Source organism: Haliotis rufescens, unplaced genomic scaffold (assembly GCF_023055435.1).
Source record: "Haliotis rufescens isolate VD_foot unplaced genomic scaffold, xgHalRufe1.0.p SCAF_3, whole genome shotgun sequence".
Taxonomy (NCBI): domain Eukaryota; kingdom Metazoa; phylum Mollusca; class Gastropoda; order Lepetellida; family Haliotidae; genus Haliotis; species Haliotis rufescens.
The window spans coordinates 52178146-52204966 of NW_025964001.1; the positions used below are offsets into that span (position 1 = coordinate 52178146).

The 26821-nt window shown below is 39.6% G+C and overlaps 1 protein-coding gene across 1 annotated transcript; it reads left to right on the forward strand.

Annotated features, from left to right (window-relative positions):
• On the forward strand, positions 1–25488 carry LOC124141966 (spermatogenesis-defective protein 39 homolog). The gene is made up of 19 exons (XM_046510173.2): positions 1–24; positions 1042–1122; positions 2429–2540; positions 4544–4711; positions 6347–6418; positions 7447–7544; positions 8021–8089; positions 8632–8724; positions 8866–9002; positions 9330–9357; positions 10474–10547; positions 13072–13162; positions 13637–13771; positions 14277–14318; positions 15256–15345; positions 19601–19687; positions 20536–20625; positions 21010–21108; positions 22788–25488. The coding sequence occupies exons 1-19, from the start codon at positions 7–9 to the stop codon at positions 22803–22805; spliced, it is 1602 nt and encodes a 533-aa protein (XP_046366129.2). The 5' UTR covers positions 1–6; the 3' UTR covers positions 22806–25488.
• Positions 25489–26821: the final 1333 nt, after the last annotated feature.

The following is a 26821-nucleotide window of genomic DNA, read 5'->3' on the forward strand; positions in this document are numbered from 1 at the left end:
ACGAAAATGGCCGCTACGAGAAAGGTATATTGATGAGGTGATGCAGTAATGCATTGCATACTGCCTTACGAAGAGTCTGTATTTACTCACCCAATAATTAACATGCAATGAGTACTCTTACGTGAAAACGTATGTACCATCTCGCGTTTCAGCTATGCCTGGTTTGTAGATGAGAGGTGAGCACACCTGCAATCTGCACCACTCCGCACTCGTACGAATCAGGCTCATGATCATTGTACTGACGCGCTCTGTATCAGTATGCACTTCAAATGCGTGATTAAATGCTTTGGTAGGGGCGCAACCTCTGTGAGGATTGCGGACCAATACATATAAATTAAGTGCCTAAAGAGGAGCGTTTTAAGTTATTGCCAGAGATCAGGCCTAATGCTATGTGAAACAGTAACTGTAATATACCATATTGTCTCACAACGTCGAAAAACTTCCGCAGTCCTAGGTATGTGTGAGTTTGTGGATTTCCGTGGATTTATAACCGTAAAAACAATAAACTTTACAGTTGCCTTAAGATGAACAAACACAACCGGTCTAAGAAACGTCAAAAGGCTAAGACGCTACGATACACATGCTTATTACTGAACACCTGCCACGCTACTAATATAGCCCCCTGCATTTGTATGGTGTAATATGATTAATCCTCAAAACTGACTATCAAAGCAATTCATAATCATTGAAGATTGGCCATCTAAATAGAAGTTCCATAATGGCGTGTGACATCCTCATCTGTGACACGCATAGAGGCCACTTTTCAACAAAAACATAGTGTTTAATCTGCAAGTAGAATAGGTATTTCACTTGAGGGAATTTAACGTTTTTAGCCGGAACTACCTTCCATTGCCCTCATTAATAGTTAGCAAATGGTAAGGATTTCAGACAAAGATCATGAAGAAAATACTAAACAGTATTTTGGGGGGGAAAGCTCCCAAAACTCACAGTTATTTTAGTAAGGCAGCTGAAATTGGTGTCTCAAAATGCATTTTTGATGGATGTATGCACATAAAATCCATGTTATTTATCTGCCTACAGCCATCCGAGGATGCTGATGACTACTGGGGTGATTCCTCAGCAAGGAAAGGTCCAAGTAGGAGAAATATTTTTGACGATGATGTAAGTAAATTGTTCCTTCTTAGTCACAATTAATGCACTTGTTTCACTCAATTCAATCAAGTGGGAATGTCACACAAATTTCATAATGTCATAAGTTCCTTTTGTTCTACTTTGGCACTTGACATTGTAATTACAGTTTGCCCGAAATATGTGATGTGCAATGAATGAAAGTGTAGCAAGGTGTGGAGTCATCCCACATCCTTGCCTTGTCAGCCTGCTTACAAGGTTAAAACCTGCACATATTTGGTCATGTGGATAAGGCATCCGACAATGGATAAAAAAGCGCTTGGTTTGAATCCCATCACAGAACATTTAATATGATGATATCCATTCACCTACCGGTATATTCTTCTTAAGGTGTTAGGGGGCGGTCGGGTAGCCTAGTGGTAAAAGCTCTCGCTCGTCACGCCGAAGACCCGGGTTCGATTCCTGACATGGGTACAATGTGTGAAGCCCATTTCTGGTGTCCCCCGCCGTGATATTGCTGGAATATTGCTAAAAGCGGCGTAAAACTATACTCACTCACTCACTTAAGGTGTTACCCATATTGATCAGATGGTAACTTTGTGTCATTGTGCTCCAGTGGTGTGTATTGTTGCTCTTGATAGCAGTCACTGATTTGTCTAGTCACCGCTCGAGTATTCCCTGGCTGTGGTGATACAACTGGAATATTGCTGGCAGCTGCTTTGAATGACCTTCACTGGCTGTTTGTTCATCATTGACTAGGTTTAATAGTAAGTCTTTCAGAGCTCCAGATAAGCTTTCGTTGTTGTGGGTATTTTACCCATGCATTTTAAAATCATTGGGTATCAGTAATTCTATCTGGGTATTCAAATTTCTGTTACCCACTAGTTTTTATACATGTGGGTATTTAAGTTAAATATTTAAAAACACTATTCATCTAGTCCCTGCAAGCTGGTGTCGTGTGGGTTCGAGAGCTTTATAGGACTCCAAAATACCACGATACTTCCACAAGAAAGTGTGATGGCAAATGATCATGATGTAACTGTCATCGTGGAGTTTGGCAAGGTTGACGGAATGCCCGTTTATAATCTCAAAATACGTTGCTGATTTGCCTATCGAATACGCAGGGTTACTTCACAATATTTTGATGATACACACACGTTTTATTTTTGTGGTGTATCTGTAATGTTCGTTGCGTATTTGATACGTTTGGAATTTATTTTACTGCGTATTTCTGCATTTCTGATGCGTATTTTACGCAGGTACGCAGCTTATCTGGAGCTCTGGTCTTTATTTCTGAAATGGTTAGTAGTCTGCTCATGGAACCTGCCTTTATGTTTAGGTTAGTTTTGAAACTGCAAAGAAGATTCTGACAACATCAGAAACTATTGATGATGAAGATGAGGAGGAATTTGACTTGGTCAACTGGCAGGGAGATCCAGTGGTTAGATATAGTAGGTAGCCTTGGTTCTTATTGTCACCATGATAACCAATTCAGAAAAGTGAGATGAATTAGCATTGATCATGTTGATAGACACGATTTGTTTCTGAAAAGTTTGTCATTCCGGCTATAATCCCATGCCACATGTTTTCGAGCCTCGCCCATTGGCCATGCACTTATGAAGTAATCGAGGTAGGCAGTTGCGTCTCTTGGGCATGCCAGAAACCTATAATTGTGGGTTCGAATCCCGGTTCGCCCTGATTATGTTTCTAGGTTTGTCAGCACCATACCCGTGCTCATGGGTTTCACCAAAGTGGTAAACATCTCAGGCCTCCATAACTTTGGGTTTTCCTCCCACGTCGAGCTGACACGCCATGATATAACTGAAATACTGTTTAAACTCACTCACTCACATACCTCAAAACTTACTTTTTAAACGAATGCACATTTTAATCTAAGTTGATCCAATGATAATTATGCTTCAGAACAATTTTATGCTCTAATAACATATCGGCTTCTATTTTTGATACTTCCTGTATCAGTTTATGTAAAGTTATGTGACTGATATGTTGTGCACCTATTTTTAACTTGACTGTAATGGAGGGGCTCGATATCATGTGACGGTAAGAAGATGGCGTTTGATCGATTCATCCTGCTCAACGGGGCATTACTGGTATAACTATAAAATTAACAAGACATGGTTATTTGGCCATCCAGGTGCTGACAGATATAAGTGTTCTGATATGTATGACTTAAGTTTAGTGTATTGGGATTGTTTTTAAGACACATAATCAGAATTACTTCTTAGAGGCTGAAAAACCCATAAAACGAGGATATATGTTTCTTTGTCATGGTGATGCTGTCATCAACTTCATCCACTAGTCTGAATCCCAAGTCTAATTTTCTGTCATGTACAATGTTTTAATAAAAATCATATATTAACTCTAAAATGAATGAACTGATGTAAAATACCAGTTGGGGCTTGTAGACTCTTCGCCATGGATTGGTCATGATGCTTCCCTTCAACATGTTCAAGGAAACAATTGTTAATGTTTCTTGGTTAGATAACATAGATATGGAAAGAGGCTTATATTACAAAGGTAATCATGGTAATGTGAATAGTTAACACTTACTTAATTATTTATTACAGAAACACTATATCTCATCAATGTGATACTGTCTTAACATGTCAACAAATGGTACATGTGGTGTTTGACAGAAGATTATCGCCAAATAAATGTTCTACATTTCTCTAATATTAAGGTAACACAAAGACAGGCACCATGGTACCCTCACCAGCCACTAGTGGGAGTAAGATACTATTTCCTTGAAGAGGTGTAACAATACATGGTGGCTCAGTGCAGTTCATTCATCATGACATATAGGGTGCGAAAGTGCTTGCGTATCAAAATTAGGGTTAGATTCTAACTGGCACAGTTAAAATAAGTTCCCGGTGCAATGAAGGGCCCACTTAAAAATGATTTTATTTTTTAGAAAGTACCTTCAATGTGAATATGTTACTTAATATTATATGAAGCCAGTTGCAAATGGGCTTTCACACAACTGAATACAGGGCAAAGGTTGACCATATGACTATGCTTATTGAACAGAAATTAGAATGATCCATAAAATAAACCAGGGGATTTAGGAATTGAAAAGGGAAAAAATGGCAAACCTTCCAGAGGACAGCTGCTCATTTATCTAGCTCTTGGTGAACTGACATTCAGAGATGGTTCAAAAGTATTCTTCTTGTTGGCACACTTAACTTCCAAAAGACATACCATAGTTATTGTTATTACAATATATTAGATCATTAGGCAATGAATTAAGACTTTGGTGCATTTATAATGTTAATATATTTTGCACATGCAGTTTGAGGAATGGTTTATGGAAAGTAGTATCATTCTTAATATAATAATACCATGCTTATCCCACTGCATCATGTTACCAAGTATTGTTACACTTTGATGTAATACTGAACATATTGAAAGAATGGCTTGTTTTTGCTCTGGACAGACAACCACAAATCAGCTTCTAATGCTCCTGATCTCTCAAACCTGGCTGTTCCAATTTCCTCCAATGCTGCTCGAACCACCACACTCCCTCCCTCTGCACCATCAGCTTCATATGGAAAATATGATAAACCAGCCAGCATGTCTCACAACCGATCTCAGAGCCTTGGTGGTAAATAATGAATGACCATTATTGCATGTTGCATTAAGGAACAAAGTTAATTTAATCCTGCTTCATTATCATCTGTACTTAACCTGATAACATACAGTAATATACAGTGCTAAGATGAAGTAAGATAACACCTGATTCTTTCATATCTCTGTGCTTAATCTGTCATGTTCTATAGTAATATGAAATAATTGAGTATTCTTTAACTTCTTTTGAGTAGTATATACATGTATATAATTGGTATATAAGACATATTTTGGTTTCCTAACCATTCTAACATGTTTAAAGGATGTCTGCTGGTATGTGAAAATGAGGATCAAGTGGTTTTACTGTATGTGACAGTGTCCAGTGGTTACAGTTCGTGACAGTTCGTGACAGTGTTGAGTGATTAGTGTGTGACAGTGTTGAGTGATTACAGTGTGTGACAATGGTGATTGATTACAGTGTGTGACAGTGTTGAGTAATTACAGTGTGTGACAGTGTGGAGTGGTTACAGTGTGTGACAATGGTTAGTGGTTACAGTGTGTGACAGTGTTGAGTGATTACAGTTTGTGACAGTGTTGAGTGATTACAGTGTGTGACAGTGTTGAGTGATTACAGTGTGTGACAATGGTGAGTGATTACAGTGTGTGACAGTGTTGAGTGATTACAGTGTGTGACAGTGTGGAGTGATTACAGTGTTTGACAATGGTGAGTGGTAACAGTGTGTGACAGTGTTGAGTGATTACAGTGTGTGACATTGTTGAGTGGTTACAGTGTGTGACAGTGTTGAGTGATTACAGTGTGTGACAGTGTTGAGTGATTACAGTGTGTGACAATGGTGAGTGGTTACAGTGTGTGACAGTTCACATTTACTAGGGGACCATTTTATATTTAGTGTGGGGTGTTATATATGAATATATACCCCCAAAGTAATTGTTCAATGGATGTCATGACACACATTTTGCTGTGGGTATATAGTTCAGTCCCTGACAAATTCTGCAGTCAAATTATCAAAATTCTGTGGTAAAATGACCAAACTTCTGTGACTAAAATTACAAAATTCTGTGGTAAATTCTGTTGTAAGACATGACCATTTCCCCCTAAAAAATGATAAGAAATCAAAATCCAAAACGAAATAATTCCACAAACTGTCATTTTAAACAGTTATCATTGGATAAGACATACAATTGTGCACAAAAATATGCATAGTGATTCTGATATTTATTTATGCTAAGATGTAGACATAGTTTATGTAGTCATAATATAAGGTTCACATTTTGTATGTTTTAATCACTTATTAAATGTTTGGGCATCTCTCGAGTGCAAAATCTGATAAAAAAAGCTTGATAATGATATAAATTAGTGCATTGATTGATAAAAAAGGACAAAATCTGTGACTTTTCTGCAATTCTGCAGTAAGTTCAGTTTCTGCAATCTTTTTGTGATCACAGAATTTGTGTAGGACTGAAAGTTAATTGTTCAGCTCAACTTTTCAGAGAAAATAGAAGAATTCCTTTGAACAGTGACTGAACCTGTAGAACATGATATGGGCTGTCAGTAACCGTGCTAACTCGACAAGCTGTTGTTATTGTTCTCATTGCCTTGCTTAATGCAGAGACAACAGCCGTGTTCAATATTGTTATGTCACTATTGCAGGAAATGTTGTCCAGTTTGGGGTGAACAAGGTGCAAATGAGTCGAGGGGTCAGTGATCCAAGTATAGAGGACGGTAAGTGAGTGTTTGAATATCCCACATGCCTCCTCGTCCATTAGAGACACTGACTACGCTGACTGGACATCAGTGTTTACTATGTGGAACGATATATTAATGACAGATACCACTACTGTACATCTGTACCAATAAGTATTTGCATTTTAACTGAATTTTTTATGGTAACTTTAGGCATACAAGCTCTTTCGATTATGGTATAAAAATTCTGTTTTTGAAGTTATATTATTAGGTAATTATTAACCAAATCACCGGTAGATTCCGAGAAACGTGTGTACAGCTGATTGCTACTTCAGGCTTAGTTTACGAGAAAATTTGCACGGTAATCTTAATCTCTGCATATAAAACAATGCCTGTCTGAACAGGAAATACAATTTAATCGGTAAATGATTATGTCTAGTGTTTTTTTATCTCAACTTTTAAATTAGTATTGACCAAGTTGTATTGTTATGATCTGTTCATTTCCCAGATTGCTGAAGGGAAACGATGTAATTTTATTCTGCGGAAGACAAACACGTTTGTATTTCAAATGTAGGGATTGTGTATGCGCTGGTGACGTGCTTCATTCCGACTCGCTTTATAGATGGGGTATATAAATTAGCATCAATTTTATAGGCTTGTACAGGGGGGTTGTCTTGTGCGTGGGTTCGCTTTATAGATGGCTCGTAAGTGTTACGAGGTGACCTCCAAAATGACATGCAATGGTTAACCAAGAATGTCTAGATCTATGAATGGTAAACACATTATATTAAAATACACACTGTTTTAGTTTACAATAAAAAATAAAATGGCAATTCCCAGGTTGGGAATCCTTGATTATGATTCTTGGTCTGTCAGTACCATGCCTTGTCTTGTTGGTTTCTCAAAAGTTTGAAACATGTATTGCCTGTAATGATTTCTGCTTTCAATCGACATTAAACAGATGTGCTGTTTTAAGACTAAAACAGTTAATGTTTGTAAACTGAGTCTACTACAGGACCCTATAGTTCTCGACCCCAGGTGTGAATGTGGACATGTACATGTTGTAGTTGTTAGAGACGCCTCAACACCGGGGAAAAAGCAGCCAACATCAGCTTATCTTGATAAACTCCAGAAGGAAATCATCTTCCTGAGGAAAGAACTACAGGTGAGTGATGTCTGATCATACATCTCATACATCTCCATAGGAAGTCTAGTGTATATGACTCAGCACTCAGAATTGACAGGTTGTAAGATATAATAGAAGAACTATATATTTTTGCATTCAGAACTCCCCATTTATATTCGTCTTCAATGTATCCACAATATAATAGAAGAGCTTTATTTTTTTCATTCAGAACTCCCCATTTATATTCATTTTCGATGATACCTGTCTCCTACTTGATACATTGTTTGTCAAAAGAGGGGCAGTATTTTATCATGTTTTATCCTAATGGTTAATGGGTATTTTGTCATGCTGATGCCCATGTACAATTCTCCACATGGATACAATATATAAGCCCCATTCATCATGTTTTCAAGCTTGTGGGAAATAACTAGTAAGCCTTCATACTGTGTCTATTCCTTATGCATGCATTCAGTAAGTCCAGATGGCTCCTAGTATACAGGTTGTGCTTGCTTCAGATTGCCAAGAGGGAGCGGTGGAAGAAGCAGCCAGTGGGTGATACAATCAGGAACATGGTGCTTGGACAGGTACACATAGTCTTCAGCAGGCAACAGGCTTGTGTGATGTCAGTCTCATTAAGATCAAATCTGTTACTCCAACACAATACCTCTCTGTGTCAAGATGTAAAGAACACCTCCATGGGAAGTCACCTTTTCAAGTCTATATGCCATAGCGCTCAGATTTGACAGGATATAAAATATTTCCACAACAATAGAATAGAACAGCTATATTTGTTTGCATTCAGAACTCTCCATTTATGTTCATTTTTGAGATACAGAAATCAGATATATCTTGTATGAATGCTCCCCTGACTTGAACTGAGAATTTAGGGGCCTTGTCACAGATTGACTGACTGGAAAGTTCACCTGACGCGATCTCCTATGGAGGTTTCTAGGGAGTGGGTTAAGTCTTTTCTGTGGTTAAATAAAAATAATACTAACTTGTACTGATACGTTTTGCCTTTTTAGCCTTATTTTTAAGTGTGTCCTAGAAAGTACATCTTCCTTCCATGTTTACTGCAATATTTATCAAGGAAACTAAACTCTACCCTGCCCCATGCTCTGTTCAGGCCTACACGTTTGAGCTGTACAAGTCCAAAGAAGACAAGCTGGCTCTGCTAGACAAGGCCATAGAGTCACACGACGGGAATGCCATTATCGCTGTGAGTTACCAGGAAAAGTTTTTAGATACATTTATTATCTCTTAAGTTAATAGTTACTTTAACAGGTACTATTTTGTATCATTTTTGTATGTATTTCAACTTATATTCAAATGTCACATCTTATTACCTTTATTGTTACAGGTAATTCTGTTTGTGAAGAAAACCATTAAGGCATCACTATTCAACCTGGAAATGATGAGGCGCCCGGTCGCTATCAACCATTATCTGTCCTACCTAAAGCATCACTATGACTACGCCCAGATGGTCGACTTTCTTGGGTAGGAACCATAATGTGTTACAGTGGGGTTGGAATATGAGAAATGGTTTATGACTCTTTGTGTTGAGACTCTACCAAATCTCATGACTTAATTGCTTCCTACCGGGTAATTGAAACTCAAAGGGTAACCCTCACAGAACTGAATTGTGAAATCAGTAAATGGCCACACAAGATCAATGCATCATCAGTAAGTTATGTTTAATGCGGAATCAGCACTAGGCTGACACTTCTCTTGGATTATTGAATCAATCCATTTATGATCATTTATGATCATAGTTTCCATGACATGATGTCAGTGTCCAATGTCTGCCACTATTTCTGATTCTAGTATGCTGGGGAGATCAGAAGAAGCTTCGGTGAGTTGAAATATTTGAAAACAATTACGTGATATAGTTTATATACATGCATGTATCTGAAGTGTTTTGCCAGATGCAAACTATTGTGTCCTATATAAGCTTGTAGTTAAGTGGGGGCACGGTTGGCTGTGCAGAGTTGCGTCCCTTGGGCGCGCCAGAAACCTATGTTTCTAGGTTTGTCAGCACCACGTGGGTTTCACCGAAGTGGTAAAAATCTGAGACCTGCATCACTTCGGGCTGGAATACTGTTAAAAGCGGCATTAAACCCAACTAACTCACTTAAGTTAAGTATGGGAGGAAATAACATCTACTGTTAGTCCAGTCGGATGCAAATGAGTATGGAATGATTTAAACTAATTAGATTGAAGCATGTATGTGATATTTATCTCATATTACTGTTCTCATAAGAAACACAATACATGTTTGGATGATCTATGTCAGATTTTCTTTACTCAGTCACTGCAGCCATGTTTGATTAAAGCACTTGAGCTTCGAGTTGAGTGAAAATTGCACCTGCTGAGGACTCATGTGTCACGAAAGAGTAAAATAATGCCTTGATCAAAACACGAGTCCTGAAAATGGTCAATGACATAACCATGGATCAGTCACATTTTTTTCAAATTTCCGAACTAGACGGAATTTAGGCAATTACATCGCAATGACATGTCTATAACAATAGTAACAGCCTAATATTTAATGTACAAGCTGTAAGCTCAAAATAAACAAGGTCAGTCAATACTTACTTATCAAATTTCCCGCTATCACCTTAAATGGTCATATGTTACGTCATATTCCTGTCTGCCCTCAGAAAACTGGGGAGTATGTTCTTGACCTAGTTACTGAACAAGGACATCCCAGCTATAATAAGCGGCACAGTGTTTTTGAACCACCAGTTTGCCTGAGCTGACTTGTCCTTATCTGGTGATGTCACTGGGACATTCTTACTTCAGGGTATAACAACATTCACACATTTGTTCACTTTTAATACGGAAGAAAGAGAATGAACCTTTGACGCATTAAAGCATTTTAAGTCTTAGGAGTGTTATGCTAAGTTTGTCAATTTCTATAATTATAATAATGTGTAGATATAATTTTTTTTGCTGATGTCTGTTTCAGATGTTTAAGTACAAAATAGCCTGCCAGTCTAAAGATCCTACAATAAAAATTGCGACCTTAAAGACATGCTACAGGTAAGAAAATTGGACACATTAAATATATTTGTGTGTATTAAATCTTTCAGTTTTGGTTGAAATATGGAGGGGTGCAGGGGATTCAGGACAAAAAAGTTTCTTGGTAAACTGTTTAAAAGAGGTGGTTCCGTGGATTAGGTGATCGTGCTGGACAACATGGTGGATTGTTGCTCATGCTACAGACCACTGGTTAGCTTGGCCCAGACTCAGTCATTCATAGTCCTTCATGATTTTGATAGAATATTGTTGACTTTGGCATAACATGTGTTACATTTGACCACTTTCTAAAGGGTATTGTGTGTTCATGTTTTCCATTATGGGAGCCGTGCCAATTTACACTTGTCAGGGGGGTACACAAAGCATGTGATCTAGACTACCAGTTGTAGGACTTTCATTTGTGGATGCCTCAGTGGCTGAGTGGGTTAGATCACTGACTTTGCGTGCTGGTGATTAGGTGCCTCATTCTGAGAGTGTGGGTTCGAAATCCGGATGGGACTCAACCCCCAAAAGTACTAGAATCTGTAGTTTACTAAGAAAGTGTTATCCCAATATTTGTTAGACTTTGACTTAGGCTGGAAATGGCAGTAATGAAAACCGTACAATATTTCTTCACCAAACCTGGTACATAGATAGGTCTAGTGGTGAATTGGTGCGTTTTGATAGTTTTGGATTTATAAGATGAAATATTGTCAGGTTTTTTGCAACAACTTTTAAAGCTGAAAATGGCAATAATGAAAACTGTACAATGTTTCTTCACCAAACAGTAATAGGCCTAGTGGTGAACTGGTGCCTTTTGATAGGTTTGAGATTTTTTAGAAGTAATTTTTTTTGTTAGCTTGGCTAACAACTTTGACTAAGTGTTCATTTCTGGAGCAAATCTTGGGTACTATCCCAAAAAGTCAAAGATGGCAAATTATTGGTAAAATCGGTACGACTTTGTGATGTTCCTCTTCCATTAAGCTGATGGAACTTAAGTCATGCTCAAAGTAGTGTTTACTTCCTAACTCACTGATTATATGGCAGGAACAGACACAATTGCCATTTCATCAGTAGAGATTATGCCCTATTTCAAATCCTAAATATTGTTATTTGAACACAAGCACCTATGGCGACCAGGCTTGCAGTAAAAATTAGATGTGACTAAATTCGACCTGGTGACTGGGCTTGAAGTAAGACTTGGAGGTGACTAAATTCAACCTGGTGACCAGGCTTGAAGTAAGAATTAGCGGTGACTAAATTCGACCTGGTGACTGGGCTTGCAGTAAGACTTGGAGGTGACTACATTCGACCTGGTGACTGGGCTTGCAGTAAGACTTAGAGGTGACTTAATTCGACCTGGTGACCAGGCTTGCAGTAAGACTTAGAGGTGACTAAATTCGACCTGGTGACTGGGCTTGCAGTAAGACTTGGAGCTGACTAAATTCGACCTGGTGACTGGGCTTGCAGTAAGACTTAGAGGTGTCTAAATTCGACCTGACAACCAGGTTTGCAGTAAGACTTGGAGGTGACTAAATTCGACCTGGTGACCAGGCTTGCAGTAAGACTTAGAGGTGACTAAATTCAACCCGGTGACTGGGCTTGCAGTAAGACTTAGAGGTGACTAAATTCGACCTGGTGACCAGGCTTGCAGTAAGACTTAGAGGTGACTAAATTCGACCTGGTGACCAGGCTTGAAGTAAGACTTGGAGGTGACTTAATTCGACCTGGTGACTGGGCTTGCAGTAAGACGTAGAGGTGACTAAATTCGACCTGGTGACCAGGCTTGAAGTAAGACTTGGAGGTGACCTAATTCGACCTGGTGACCAGGCTTGCAGTAAGACTTAGAGGTGACTAAATTCGACCTAATGTCTGGGCTTGCAGTAAGACTTAGAGGTGACTAAATTCGACTTGGTGACCAGGCTTGCAGTAAGACTTAGAGGTGACTAAATTCGACCTGGCAACCAGATTTGCAGTAAGACTTGGGAGGTGACTAAATTCGACCTGGTGACCAGGTTTGCAGTAAGACTTAGAGGTTACTAAATTCGACTTGGTGACTGGTCTTGCAGTAAGACTTAGAGGTGACTAAATTCGACCTGGTGACTGGGCTTGCAGTAAGACTTGGGAGGTGACTAAATTCGACCTGGTGACTGGGCTTGCAGTAAGACTTGGGAGGTGACTAAATTCGACCTGGTGACTGGGCTTGAAGTAAGACTTAGAGGTGACTAAATTCAACCTGTGTCAATCTCTGTGACTCTGTTGATTGCATGTCATCAGCCCTACTGACATAGATCATAGCTCATGCTTGGAGTCAGTGGTTTACTGGTTCAGACTCACAATTTACAGGCTTCCTTGATGTGGCTGGGGTATTGCTGTGTTAAATTCACTAACTCACTTGTACATGTGGGCAGACAATGATACTAGGGAATATTTGACTTGATGTGAGGTAATCTACAGATGTCATGTGTTTTAACTATACTGTCCAGTTACGAGACCACAGCTCAAAGGATTGAGCAATGGTGAGAGAAACGTGTTGTTGTGGTTGCAGAGCTCACTTCCAGCCTGAAGTCCAGTTGGGTCGCCAGGCAGCACTACTCCAGGAGCAGATAGACCTGCTGGAGAGACAGAGGCCAGTTGAGGTAGGATTACTGGTTCCATAGTCAATAGGCCAAAGCCCAAGTATAACTATTAGCTTCTGTGATACGGACATCGAATTGGCTGTTTCAATCACAGGTGGTTATTGTGATTTGATAATCTCTGATTGACCAGTCAAAATCGAGTTATTTTTAAAATTTGTAGAACAGTACACAATAACACCCTCAAATCTGAAAATCCATAATGTTTATCTACTTAATGTACCTGAGATTCCAGATGGCACTTGTTGTTCCCTTTTGGTGCTTGTCATTAAGGGGAAAACAAGGACTGGTCAGATAGGGGTCAGTACACTGTGTCTGAGTGAGGTATCCATGTTAAACTGTTGTATATTTATCATGGTCATGGGAGGAACAAATTCCATAATGTCCATTAACAATGATTAAGTTGTACCATTTTTCAAAATCTCCTATTTTTGATGGAATTATGTGAATGTAAGTCTATTTTTCATTTATGTGCAGGAAAATGATTCCCATGCCGAAGCAACAGGTCAGGTCCAGATTTTCCGCGACTTTCCCCGCCGAGCCACCCTGTTCGGTCAGCCAGTCACAACCACCCTGTACTACTTCTGTCTTTACCACTACGACCTTTCAGAGGTTGGTTGACACAGCATCATGTGCTTCCTGTGTCTTGTGCCCAGTATACTGCATATACTTTGTGTCTTGTGCCAAGTATACTGCATATACTTTGTGTCTTGTGCCAAGTATACTGCATATACTTTCAGTGTTTGGTGTCAAGTATACTACATTTACTTTTTTATTGTAATATAAGGAAATTGGGGTTCACAGCTTCAAGACAGTGATATCCTGTGGGTTAAACCGAAGCACAAATGATTTTTTTCCAATATTATAGTGGCAATCAAATAGTCATGATTATCGTCAAGTACAATAAGGGATTAGGTGAGATTGGTTTAAAATGCCATTCACATTGCCTGGTCAGATACACTCTCGGCGCCCCAGGCACTGCTGTAGTCAGATTACACAGTGTCACACTGGGTTCATTTTTATTCCTTCATAAAAGTAAAAGAAATATTGATGTCAATTCTTTTGTATTAGTTTTGGCATGTTTATTATTGTCAATGAGAAATGTGTGTGGTTTCAGAATTCTTTAGCCAGTCCACAAGCTTTGAAAGCCAGACACAATGTGAGTATAGAAGTCTGTAGTATTTTACAGTTACACATCTAAACTGATGCAATCTCATTAAAATCAGATCTAAGTTCTCGCTGCCGCTAAACAAAGATCTGAGGACATCCCATTTCGGGTCATGTCAGAATGACCTTTCGCGAACTTTGACTGACAACTGAAATGACTAAGAAGAAGTTGACATCAGCGAAATACAAAGCAGCTTTACGGCACTCGTTTCAACCTGGCGACTTCCATTTCAGACTACGCTTGAAAAATATGTTGACACAGTTCCTGATTAAAATTATGAAAACTGAACAAACGAACATTCCGGAATGACTAATATATGGTTGAGATTGTATGGCAATGCTTCCCACGTACTGTACAACGCCTCCTCCGTTCAAATGTTTATCCCTCGGAAGTGAGAGATAGACCATAATTTTGACGGAATCAGTCGTACAGGCCGTAACTGGGATACACTGTGTTAACGTTTTCAAGGTTGCATGATTAGAAAACACATTCCGACTGTCACTTTCATGATCTGGTAAGCGGTCGTTCTGACATGACCCGTAATGGGATGTCCTCAGATCTTTGTTTAGCGATAGCGAGAACTAAGATCTGATTTTAATGAGATTGAAACTGATGCAAACATCATTGTTCACCCAGTGCCAGATAGCTTTCTGTTCCATTCACATGAATATGCAGTGTTAATTGTCTTGTTTCAAATACCTTGTTCATGTTGATTGATAAAATAATCTTTGGTATTACCTAATGGCTTACACATGGGATTATAGTTCAGTTGTACTTTGTAATGCAAAACATTCTTGTTCTTAAATTCTTTTTGTAATATGAAAAAGTTGCTTTAGTTTGTATGCATGTTGTGTCATAGAGGAGTATTTACATTGATCTATTGTGTCAGGGAGATATTCCGTTACACTGAGCTGTGTTGTGTTGGCAGATCTCCGACAAGCAGTTTCTCCACTGTGCACTGGGAGCCAGGGCTAAGATGAGACGATGGAAGGATATAGAGGCGCTGCTGACTGCCAAAGTAAGTGTGCTACAGTCTTCAGGAACACTGATTTACCGGATGCAAAACCTACATCCTGTATGATAAAATTAAGAAAGAATGCGAAAACCTCGCAGTGCCTATGCGAGTATCTCCACTGGAGTAGAAAGATACCTAAATGCATATGAATGAATGAATGCTCCTATTTCATAATTTAGTACCACTTAAAAGTAGGTTATGTACATAATAATTTAGAAAATACAATACACAGTCGAATGCTTCATCATGTTCATGATCTTCAAGAGGTAACAAATTCATTTTTGTTGGGGAACTCCATATTTATTCGTAACTACCGGCCTCTGAGCATGCACGATCTTACGTCACTTGTAGTAGAATGCTGTTTTTATGTTTCTACGTTTGTTTTCGGTCTCCACTCGGTAGCTTGTTTTTAAACCTGGGTCCCTGATAATTTTAAACTTTTGAGTTCAATGAAAAGACAATGCCTTTCAGAAAGGGGTCCAATTTAACATACAGTAAACTATGGTTATAACGATCTCAAATGGACCACTAATTTTAGTTTGTTATAACCGTAGTTCGTTGTGCCTATATACAACATCTATACAGCAAATGGCCGGGACCAAAAATTAAGTTCGTAATATCCGTCAGTTCGTTATAAGCGTGTTCGTTATAAACATATTTTTCTGTACTTTATATTTGGGATTGCGCTTTCTTAGTAAAGTACAAATTCAAGTACTTGTTAGGAGAGGACACCCACTCTCAGGGAAAGGCACCTACTCACCAGCACACAAAGTTATCAACCTAACCCACTCAGCCACCAAGGCTTCCCCAAAAAGTGGGTTAGGTCGCTGACTTTGTGTGCTGGTGTTTACCGGTAGGTGCCTTAATGTGAGAGTGTGGGTTCGCATTCCATGTGTGACTCAACCCAAAAAATGTACTGGTACTAGAATGTGTACTTAGAAAATGCAATCCGAAATATAACATGTTAATTTTTAAACTTATCCTATCTCACACTTTGCATTTATCCCTTCTTCTTCGATCCCCTGTGGGAACGTGCTTGAATCATGTTTCCAACTTCTAAAACTAAAAATAGCCACCCAAGCCCCCCTGCATCACCATGGTTACATCCAAAAGCTAGGTCAATTATGTACCTCTCGTGTAGCCGTGCCTGCTTGAACTGACCACGTGTGCGCCTCTACCAATTCATTCTCTTTCTCATTGCCACCGTGTGGCGACGTGTTTGGAAAACATCACAGAATTATTGTGCTTTGCTAGTTTGTTCGAGTTTCTTAAATAGGAAAATATGGGAAAGAAGGACAATCAACGCCCTGCTTGTAAAGAATGCAGACCTACCTATTCCACGTCGTATCCCCACTCATTATGTTGCGATTGTCGAGGACAGTGCACCCTGGGTTCCCGATGTGCGGAATGTCATTCCCTAACTAACTCGGCTTTTAATGTTTACCTGCAACGTTGTCGTCGTCGTATTGCCGATCGCCGTTCCAAAGTAGGGGATTCCAAAGCTATTACCAGCTCATCACGCCTTAAAGACAATCCTGTCGAAATGGTAATTTCTGTCACAGACGACACCCTCTCAGACAGCTTCCTTATAGACGACTTGTCCTCTCGCGACCTGTCTACAACTCCACAAGATATGCAGGTCGATTTGCGCTCGGTCCGTCTGATCAACCCGGGTCCTGCTCTCGTTATACCAGCGACAGATTGCTCCATTCCTTTCAAAGTCCCGCTCTTGGATTCAGCGAGCTCTGCGGCCCCCCTGGGGGCTAGAGATGCGGTCGTCGATATGACTTCAGCTCTGGTCATTTTAGATCGTCACACTTTGGTACAACGTTCACCCTCCAAGACGACTGATTGGCTTTCCCACTCCCACAATCGGCGCTCTCGTTCCAAGGATCGGCATTCCCGCTCCTGGAATCGGTGCTCTCGCTCACAAGGTCGGCGCTCCCACTCCAAGGATCGGTGTTCCCGCTCCCGGGATCAGCGCACTCGCCCACAGGATCGGCATTCTTGTTCACGGGTTCGACGTTCGCAGGATCGGAGATCTCACTCACAGGATCGGCATTCTCGATCGAGTTTCCATGAGCGTCATCAATCCCGCTCCCGATCATCTTTGACTAACGATAGAGCCCGGTCATCCATCGTTGACTACCAGCATAGCGGCTACCCTCACGGGACCTCGTCGGCGGGGGATACCTACGCGCCCCATCATAGAGGATGGGATACCTACCCGTTCTACCATGACGCTTATAACTAGCGTCCCCGATTCCCTTACTCAGGGTTTCCTTACTACCGCTCTTCTGCCGGCTACACCTACCCACCTCACAGTTCACAGGATCGGCGTTCGTCGTCGTATAAAGAATGAGATCGTCGAAGTGATTCTCGGCGCCGTTCTCGTTCAGCGCACAGATCGCCGGAGCGTAATCCTTCTAGGTCGGCTCCTCCCGACCCTTGTCCACCTATCCTACCCATGAGTTGGGATCACAGGGATCAACAACAGACTTCGGAACCATCGTTTAATTCTCTGGTGAAAGCAATATCCACTGTCCTCTTTCACCGTTCGGATCCTTCATCGACTCCTCAACCTACTGATCCTGTTCTGGTTACCTCCCGTTCGACCCCACCCGGCTCAGCCGGCTCGGCCTCTACTTCGGGCGATCCCAATATCCAGGCTCAACCAACTGACAGTTCACACCCGTCAGCTGTTCTTGACGACCCAGTGTCAACCCCGTGTTGGGAGTTATGAACCAGCGGACCCTGAATCAGCCTTGCATTGGATAGCTGATAAACTGCAGTTACAGCGGACAACAGCTGAGGATAGGTTCTCTGGATTCGCAGTTCCATCGGCTAGTTCGTCCAAGATTACGCTCCCTCCAAGACCGGTCTTACTGTACATTAACTCTAACCTAGATGCAGCTTTCACGTCCTTTCGTCGAACGACCATGAAGACCTCTTTGTGCCCCGTTTGGGCGCTTCGAATATATCTCGATGCGTCGCGCCTCCACAGACTTTCACCGGGCTGCCTCCACCTACAACGTCCAATCCTCACGAGACTCGTGCGGTTGCCTCCACCATGGCCCTCCACAGTAACTGCACCCTTTCAACCATCATGGAAGGGTGCTTTTGGATATATAATTTGTATATTTATGTACTTATCCTATCTCACACGCGATAAGCCCACCCAACAATCCCCGCATCTCATTTACTCTAGCCTAATAAGCTCTGTGAAAGAGAATGAATTGGTAGAGGCGCACGTGGTCAGTTCAAGCAGGCATGGCGTGCAATTGACCTAGCTTTTTAACGTAACCATGGAGATGCAGGGGGGGCTTGGGTGGCTATTTTTAGTTTTAGAAGCTGAAAACATGATTCAAGCACGTTCCCACATAGGATCGAAGAAGAAGGGAGAAATGCAAAGTGTGAGATAGTATAAGTATATAAATATGCAATTAATACTAAAATTTCCAATATTTGGGGTTACATATGAGCCCATGTTGATTAACTAAATAACCCAGGTAAGACACTGCTTTTATATCTCAATGGTGATAGTTGTGTCATTTGTCAGTGCCACACACTGTCAGAAACATTGTGAGTTTACCAGAGTGATGAACCATCTTCACTTTGTCAGCAAAAGACCCAAAGTTTCTAAGTAAGCTGACTAATTACATGCTATGGGGTCCTTGGCAAATGAACCTGAAATTATGCTAGGAGTATTTTGTGAAATTTTATGATTTAATGGTTAACTACACTATTTAAAAGAAGTTAGTCAGGTTATGACAGATAAACTTTTGTCATATGCAAAAAATCATGTGTTCTTTCATTTCTTTTGAGTAGTATATAATAGTACTGTGATCAGTGACTTCATAGAAAACAATATCAACTTTCATGTTTTGACCTACATGTATTAGAAAACTACTGATAATTTGTTTTGTAGTAATATGACCATGATGACAAAGGTGAAATTAAATTCATTTATTGATGTTTCATATAAGATTTCATCCACTGCGTTGACTAACATCCATGATAAGTCTTTGACAAACTTGGAGGACTTGAGGCCACAATTGTGTGCAGAGTTGTGTCCCTTAGTGGTTCCAAGGATCCACTGGTTGTGGAGTGAAACCCCAGTTTCACCCTGAGTGTAATCCTATATTTGTCAGTATCATAGTGTTGGAAAAGTTTTTTTCCTGATATGCCTGTCAATTATGAGAACTGTTGACTCTCTTGATTGTTAAACTGCTGAATAATTCCTGTGTTACTTCTACAGGGATGGTTTGGAGGAACAAAGTTAAAGGCTGTGATAGGCTTCGACAAGGTATCCGAAATCCTGCACAAGAACAAGGCTCCGCATGATGTAGGTATTTATACAGCAGACACAACAAGATTACTATGACAAGGACCTAACAAATCGGGTGGTCTCTCGCTGACTTGGTTGATAATGTGTGAGTCTGCCCCGATGGCATGGTTTGATACTCATAATATCAATCACTTGGTTTTTTTTGTCCAGACCAAGTTATGTACAGGCTGACCTCATGTAGCTGAAATATTGCTGAGTGAGGTGTTAAGCAACAAACAGGATTATATATGTTATATATCCATTATCTCTCCTCTGAAATCCCTATAGTGATTCCAGGTCAGAGGAGTTCCCTCTCTGCTGGAGATTGGGTGGTCACTTCCTGGCATTGTACCCTGATCATGTAATTTATTGCTCTTGCCTCCACTCCATTATTTGTGGTCAGTGAGGAAGTAGCTGGAATATTACTGATTGTGGTGTCAAGCAACCTTCACTCATTCTCCTCTGAAACCACAGGGGTAGGTGGGGTAGCCTCATGGTTAAAGCGTTCGCTCTTCACGCCGAAGATCCAGGTTCATTCCTACATGGGTACAATGTGTTAAGCCCATTTCTGGTGTCCCCTGCCGTGATATTGCTGGAATATTGCAAAAAGTGGCATAAAACCATACTCAATCAATCACTCTCACTCACTCACTCTGAAACCACAAGGCCTTTGAAGGTGAAACTCTGCTTGAGTGATCCCTATCTCTCTAACAAAATACCTTCAGAATTCTGATCTAATTTTAAACATATGCGCAGTACTTCTGATGCAGACTCCACTCACTCACATGTCTGTCATTATTGCTCCTCAGTATGTATGAATGTATGAATGTGAAGTAACGTCATGTGTATGTATTTTTGGTTTTCAGGTTTTAGCAAAGTATGTTGCCTTGATAGAAGATTTAGACCAAAGACTGACTATTGCACACAAAGTGGAATGCCCTAAAGCTGTGATAGATGTAAGTATATGGATGCTTATGGTGGATTATCACATACCCTGACTGTCATCTCAGCTAGTACCTATGCTTGTGATCAAGTGATCACAAATAATGAAATGATAGCACACGTGCATTCAAGTAATTCTCCATGCTGATTGGTCAGTTGAAGCGATCTGCCACTGTTCATTGTTGATAGCACAACAATCAAAGTGGTGACTATCGAAGACCTGCATCACTTTCCTCCCATCTTTAGCAGAAGTGCTGTGATATAATTGGAATACTGTTCAAAGTGACGTCAAACCTCACTCACTCACTCTCACTCACTCACTCCTCGGCTAGACTCTAAATCTGGAAACATTTCTGTGGCTTCGTTCCTTGTCACTTCTGTTTCCCTCCAACTTTCAGGCTCTGGTAGCGCTGAAGGACCGAGCACAGCTGGAGAAGTACTCCCAGACACTTAGATCCCATGAAGCTCTGTATGCCCAGGATGTTCTGCGGAGCTCGGTAAGTCATTGGACAGAAAATAGTGACATGCCAAACTCAAGATTTGTTATTTCTTTAATAGAGGCAGCAGTATAGCCTACAGTACACCCTCCAAAGTCGAGGATATTCGAAAATAACAGATGATGACAGAAATAAAAGGGGTATCGAGTGAGGGTAGGATGATAGGATGCTATGTTGATAATGTCTGTAAGGCTGAAAAAAATAAAATTGGGTTTTCAGGCAATAGCTTTTGAAAATATCGTGCGGGCAGCCTTTTTTTTGGGGGGGGGGGGTTGTGTACAAACTAGTAAGAATCCAAATCTGTATATCGCTGTGTATAAGGGGAGTTTTTCAGAACCAGAATTGGGAGGCTTTCAAGGTGGGGGTGTCGTCTTATACACAGGGTTGAGCAACACAAAGACATTACTGTGAGCACAAAACACCCGAAATACAATTTCAACAAATCCGTACTGAAGTACGCGAATTAATCATATAAATACACGGTCTGGTTATAAAAAGTGTTCATCATATATCTGGACTTATGTTTTTAATCTTTTTTAAAAATTTTATTCAACATTTCATTCAATATTGTTTAAATTCATTTCGGCGAAATCGTATGTGAAGTGATCGGAGGATCGCACAACTCACCGTTATTTACAGCAACCATGGTCATATCAACACTTTGTAATGAACTTTGGTGGATAGATATATCATAAATTCCATACATTGAATCGCTGAAAGTCATATTTATTGTAGGGTGACCATTATACGTCATCATAAAGTTTTCGCAATCACGGGCGCGGGGGCATCAACGGTGATTGGTCAAATGCTTCCATAAGAAAACATATCCGGCAATGGCGATCAGCTGAACCAAAGTGCTACGCTTATGGTTATTAATTTATTTCACATGTATAAAGTAAAGTTGAAACTAACATGATATTGAAATAAATTATTCCTAATTAAATAATAGTTTCAGATACAATTCTTCCGCTCATTGTATCAAAATTCTTTAAAATTATATTATTGACCGAATCACCACTTCCGGCTCAGTTTATGTGACAAGATGCACGGTAATCTTAATTTCTGCATATAAAACAATGCCAATCAGAACAGGAAATACAATTTAATCGGTAAATCTTCATGTCTAGTGATGTTTTATCTCAAATTTGTTTTGGCCAAGTTTAATTGTTATTATCTGTTTGTTTTCCTGAATTCGCTGAAAGGATACGATGCAATTTTTTTCTGCGGAAGACAAACACTTTTTAATTGCAGATGTAGGGATTGTGTATGCACTGGTGACGTGCTTCATTCCGATTCGCTTCATAGACAGGGTATATAATTTAGCATCGATTTCCCACTTATGTTACACATGTTATTGTAAATCTTAACCTCTGTGTATGAAGCATTGTCCCGCATACAGTCCACAAATACCCTTGAATTTGTATTTGAATACCATCATCATGACTGGTGGATAGACAGCTAATTTAATGTTTTCATTGACCAAATTTGCAAACATTAAAACAAGCACACAAACTCCTATTGCCACCATGACCATAACACACGACATGTGCAGTAATTTTTTGAAAATGAAAATACAAACGCAACGTATGGCGGACTTTATGATGATGTGGGGGTGCCTGAGAACCAAGAATTTAATTTTTTTTAGCCTAAGACTAACAGAAACAATCCTTGCCTTGCAGTCTGTCAAATGGAAGTGATCCAGCTCCAAGCCTGCCTAGTCTACAACCAAATACACTCTACAGAAGTCTTTCTAGCAGAACGCTGATGCAGTACACCTACTTCCCATGGAGGTACACGACAAGAGATTGGCCTCCAGAGAGTCAGGTTCAAGGAGTGGTTACTGATTTGACTTATACTGAAGTTGTATGTTATAGAATATGTGCCTGTGATTCAGATAGTTGTTAATGAGGAATTCATAGTAACATCAAATCATGAGATCTCACAAAGCTGTTTGAATGATATGTTGTTTTGATTCCACCCCTAAACATGCTCAAAGAAAACAAATGGCATAATTTGTAGAGAAGTCAACATTCTTTTTCATAAATATGAATAAAATCAAAATGACAAATATTGAAATGAAAACTAATGTTTATATGACGTATATCAACAAACAAAGAATGTGTTAATGCTGTCATAGTCATAATCATCTAAATATTTCCTTATGAGAATAATTTGTTATGTTTCTGTACCTGTAACCATAGGAAGTTTCTGTTTTTCATAACCTGCCTTCCCCTAAATTTTAGCCCACACCTTTAATATATTTATTGGGATTTTATGCACTCTAAGGAAACAACTTTTTCAACTCAAATTTTATTTTTCATCTATTTCCACGCAACATACAATTCAGAGTGAGGTTTGTAGGGAAACTCAGGCATAGTCGCCATTGCCTCAAGCCAGTTTCTTTGTTTTGCAAGCCATCACAAAGCCGAAGAGAGCGTAGCCAAATGGCTCTTTCACATAGAATCAAGTCTACTTTTATGGATTTGTGGATAAAATCCTGCCTCCCTAAAGTTTGTTTATGCCCAGTAATGCCTCATACAATATCATGACTTCATATTTACAAGGTCAGAAGTTACCAACATGTAGCTGAAGTCTGATTCTGCTTATATTTATGTTTCTTTGTTTCATTTTGAACTTTCTCCTTGATAATGTTCATAAATCATGTTTATCCATGGTTGCCATGGTGACTTATTTGGTAATCAGTTGTCACAATACCATGAATCAGTGTGTAAACATTTTTACAAAGGAAGGTAATGTGTGGTATTCACTATGCACCCCACTAGTAACAGTAATCTGTTGAGTTTAGGACCATGTGCAATGATATATTGAGCATTGTCTGCTATGTATGTATACAATGTATAATATTTATATAAAACCTGTGTTTGGCTAACATCACAGAATATGGAAAATGTACTAGATATGATATTTGGAATTTGGAAATTGTTATAATGTTATATTCATACACATTCCAAAATTTTGAATTGGCATAATCTATTTGTGAAAAGAATTTAAAAACAATCTTCAAATCCACCACATCCATGAAATGAATTGATAAGAAGGTGAACCAAGGGTCTTGACTCGCCTTCAAGCTAAGCTAACTTACAGTGTTTCCAGGAAACACAGCTTGAATAATCTGCTACTTGAACCACTAGTCCAAAGCCCAAGTCTAGTAAAAGTTTGTTGGTCTTGTAAGCTCAGTAAATGAAAATCTTTGTATTATCATGAGACAATGATTCCAAAAGACAATTTGGGGCTGGTGGACTCAGGCGTTCTTGTGAAATCAAGAAGGGCTCAGTTTGTCATCAATAAGAATTTAAAGCAGTATCCTTAGTGAAAAAAAGTGATAAAATCACAAAAATATTTTCTTGTGTATCCATATCAAATTTGAGGCTAATTATGTGATAATAATTTGTACTGTTGTGTCACTTGCTCTTTCTCAGTTTCCTGAGTTCTGCCTTGGATTGATGAAAGTCAAATATTAATGCTAAATAATAATCAATTTTTCATTTGGTTATTACCAGCTGTGAGCAGTGATGTCATTTGGAATGTCTATATGTGTTGGTTAAATGCTGTGTTGACTGACACCTAGATAGCATAGATACTCAGGTCTTCATGCACCTCGAAGTGAGGCTGTGGACCTTCCTGACTCGCTTTGTCACCCTCTCTCATCAACACTGGACAAATGGAAAATTATTGATTTGATTTGATCTTGATAATATCTTAATAAAATCTTAATAAAAAGATAAAACTTACCATAAAAACTATGTAGGTAATAACAGCCCCATCTGCGCCAGTTGCTGAGAGGAGTTTTGCATTGTAGTAAGTTTGAACGTCCACTGTGATGTATTAGCGCCCTGGCTCTCTAAGAGAGGAAGGGACAGTGTTGGTCTGTGAGTTTGGCACTACGATTCCCAGACTGAGCATGAGCAGGGAGCCTAAGTGCTTCTATAAACAAACATATTCTTGGGGTTCAGAACTAGTTTGGAGTTTCTGGGATTAACAGACAGACAAGTTTATTCAATAGAAGGCCAGAGCCCCATAATGTACACATAAAACAGGCATTGCATAGGGCACAGTATTTTACATCATTTAATTTCTGAGCTTAGTATAAAAAAAATATTCACAGAAAAATATAAAAAGTTTGAAAAAGATTTACTAAAAACATGTACTATCATATGGAGTTATTACTAGCTGTTCGATAACAATGTCAACTAAAAACAATTAATCACTTGGCTTTCTGGTCAAAGACCAAGAAGCTTTCTTCTTAGATAAAAATGATACATAATATACCACTGTATTACTTATTCAAAATATAGATATGATAACTAAAACATAATTAACATTACATTGAATATTGATGATTAAAACATTTTTTTCCAATGTCTTTTTCCCGACTGTTTCTGATTCTTAGCAACTTCTATTTCGTGAATCGTCCTCCTTTTCCCAGGGTCACTGTTGCCAGCAGTTGATGGTCTCACAGGGACATTGCTGGTGGCAGTTGATGGTCCCACAGTGACATTGCTGGTGGCAGTTGATAATTGTTTTGTGGCGTATGCCATCCTTTCATGCTCCTGCAGTTGTTTGACTCAGGCTTACAACAGAAAAGTTGCATCAGCTAACAACAACTAGAATTCAACAAGAAGTTGAGTTAATTATTCCTCTGTACTTATGGTTCTCTAAATCTGTGTGACCAACCTACACAGAGCGTGGTAGCCTGTGAACGGGTAAAACCGCTGATACGTAAGGGGTGAGCACCCCATCGTTTGTCAGATCAGAGTGACTGACAGAGTTTGGAATCCTCTCTACACCCATTTTGAAATTCTCTTTCCAATTTCAATGCAATTTCATGCCTTTTCAGCCAAGGCAAAGCTTCGCATTTCAGGCTTAGCATCAAGGCTATTATATTTAGCTGTAGCTAACAAATGGGATTTCTTAACTCAATCATGAAATCAGTAAGTGAACACACAAGGTCGATGAATATCAATAAAATATATTTACATGGAGTTTTAAGTTAACGATATAAAAAAGGTCAGCATAATGGGTCAACTAAATAACAGCAATAAGTAACAGGCCCTAAAACTAAAGTTCAGAATTTGGTCACTGATTAGTGTCTTGGAAGAGGCCAGTCTCCGTTCTTGAATCCAGAATAGTGTTGGAAGCTGGCAGGAAGTTGGTGTTTCCAAATGAGTTTTCCAACAAAGTTTGGACAGAAACGGTGGTAATATCCTGCCATACCCACGAGACGGCACGCTTCCTTCTTTGTTTGTGGCTTGGGAAAGTTCATGGTGGCTTCCACATTTGCTGTCTAGGTGTGACTCTTCCCTCTGTGACTGTGTGACATAATAGAGTCAGCTTGGCATGCCTTCCACAGATCTGCTTGTCAAGCCATCTGTAGTCAAGGCAAGATGGCAACTGGTTACAGACCTGGTGTGATTTGTAAGACTTTTTCTGTTAGGCACCGTATCTTGTGTAACAGGACAGGCTTTGGGCACATTTGGACACCTAATATTTTCATGACTTTGCGTTGTAATTCTTTTATCAAGGAGATATTGATGCTGAAAATACTGAAGATTGTGTCTACGGTCCCTCTGTCTGTCCTTTACGACCTCAGTTCGTTGGATGTAGGGAGGTGATTCACGACAAAATATAATCGAGTTTCAACAGTTTATTACAGAAAATAATTTTAAAAAACAACTAACAAAATATAAATACA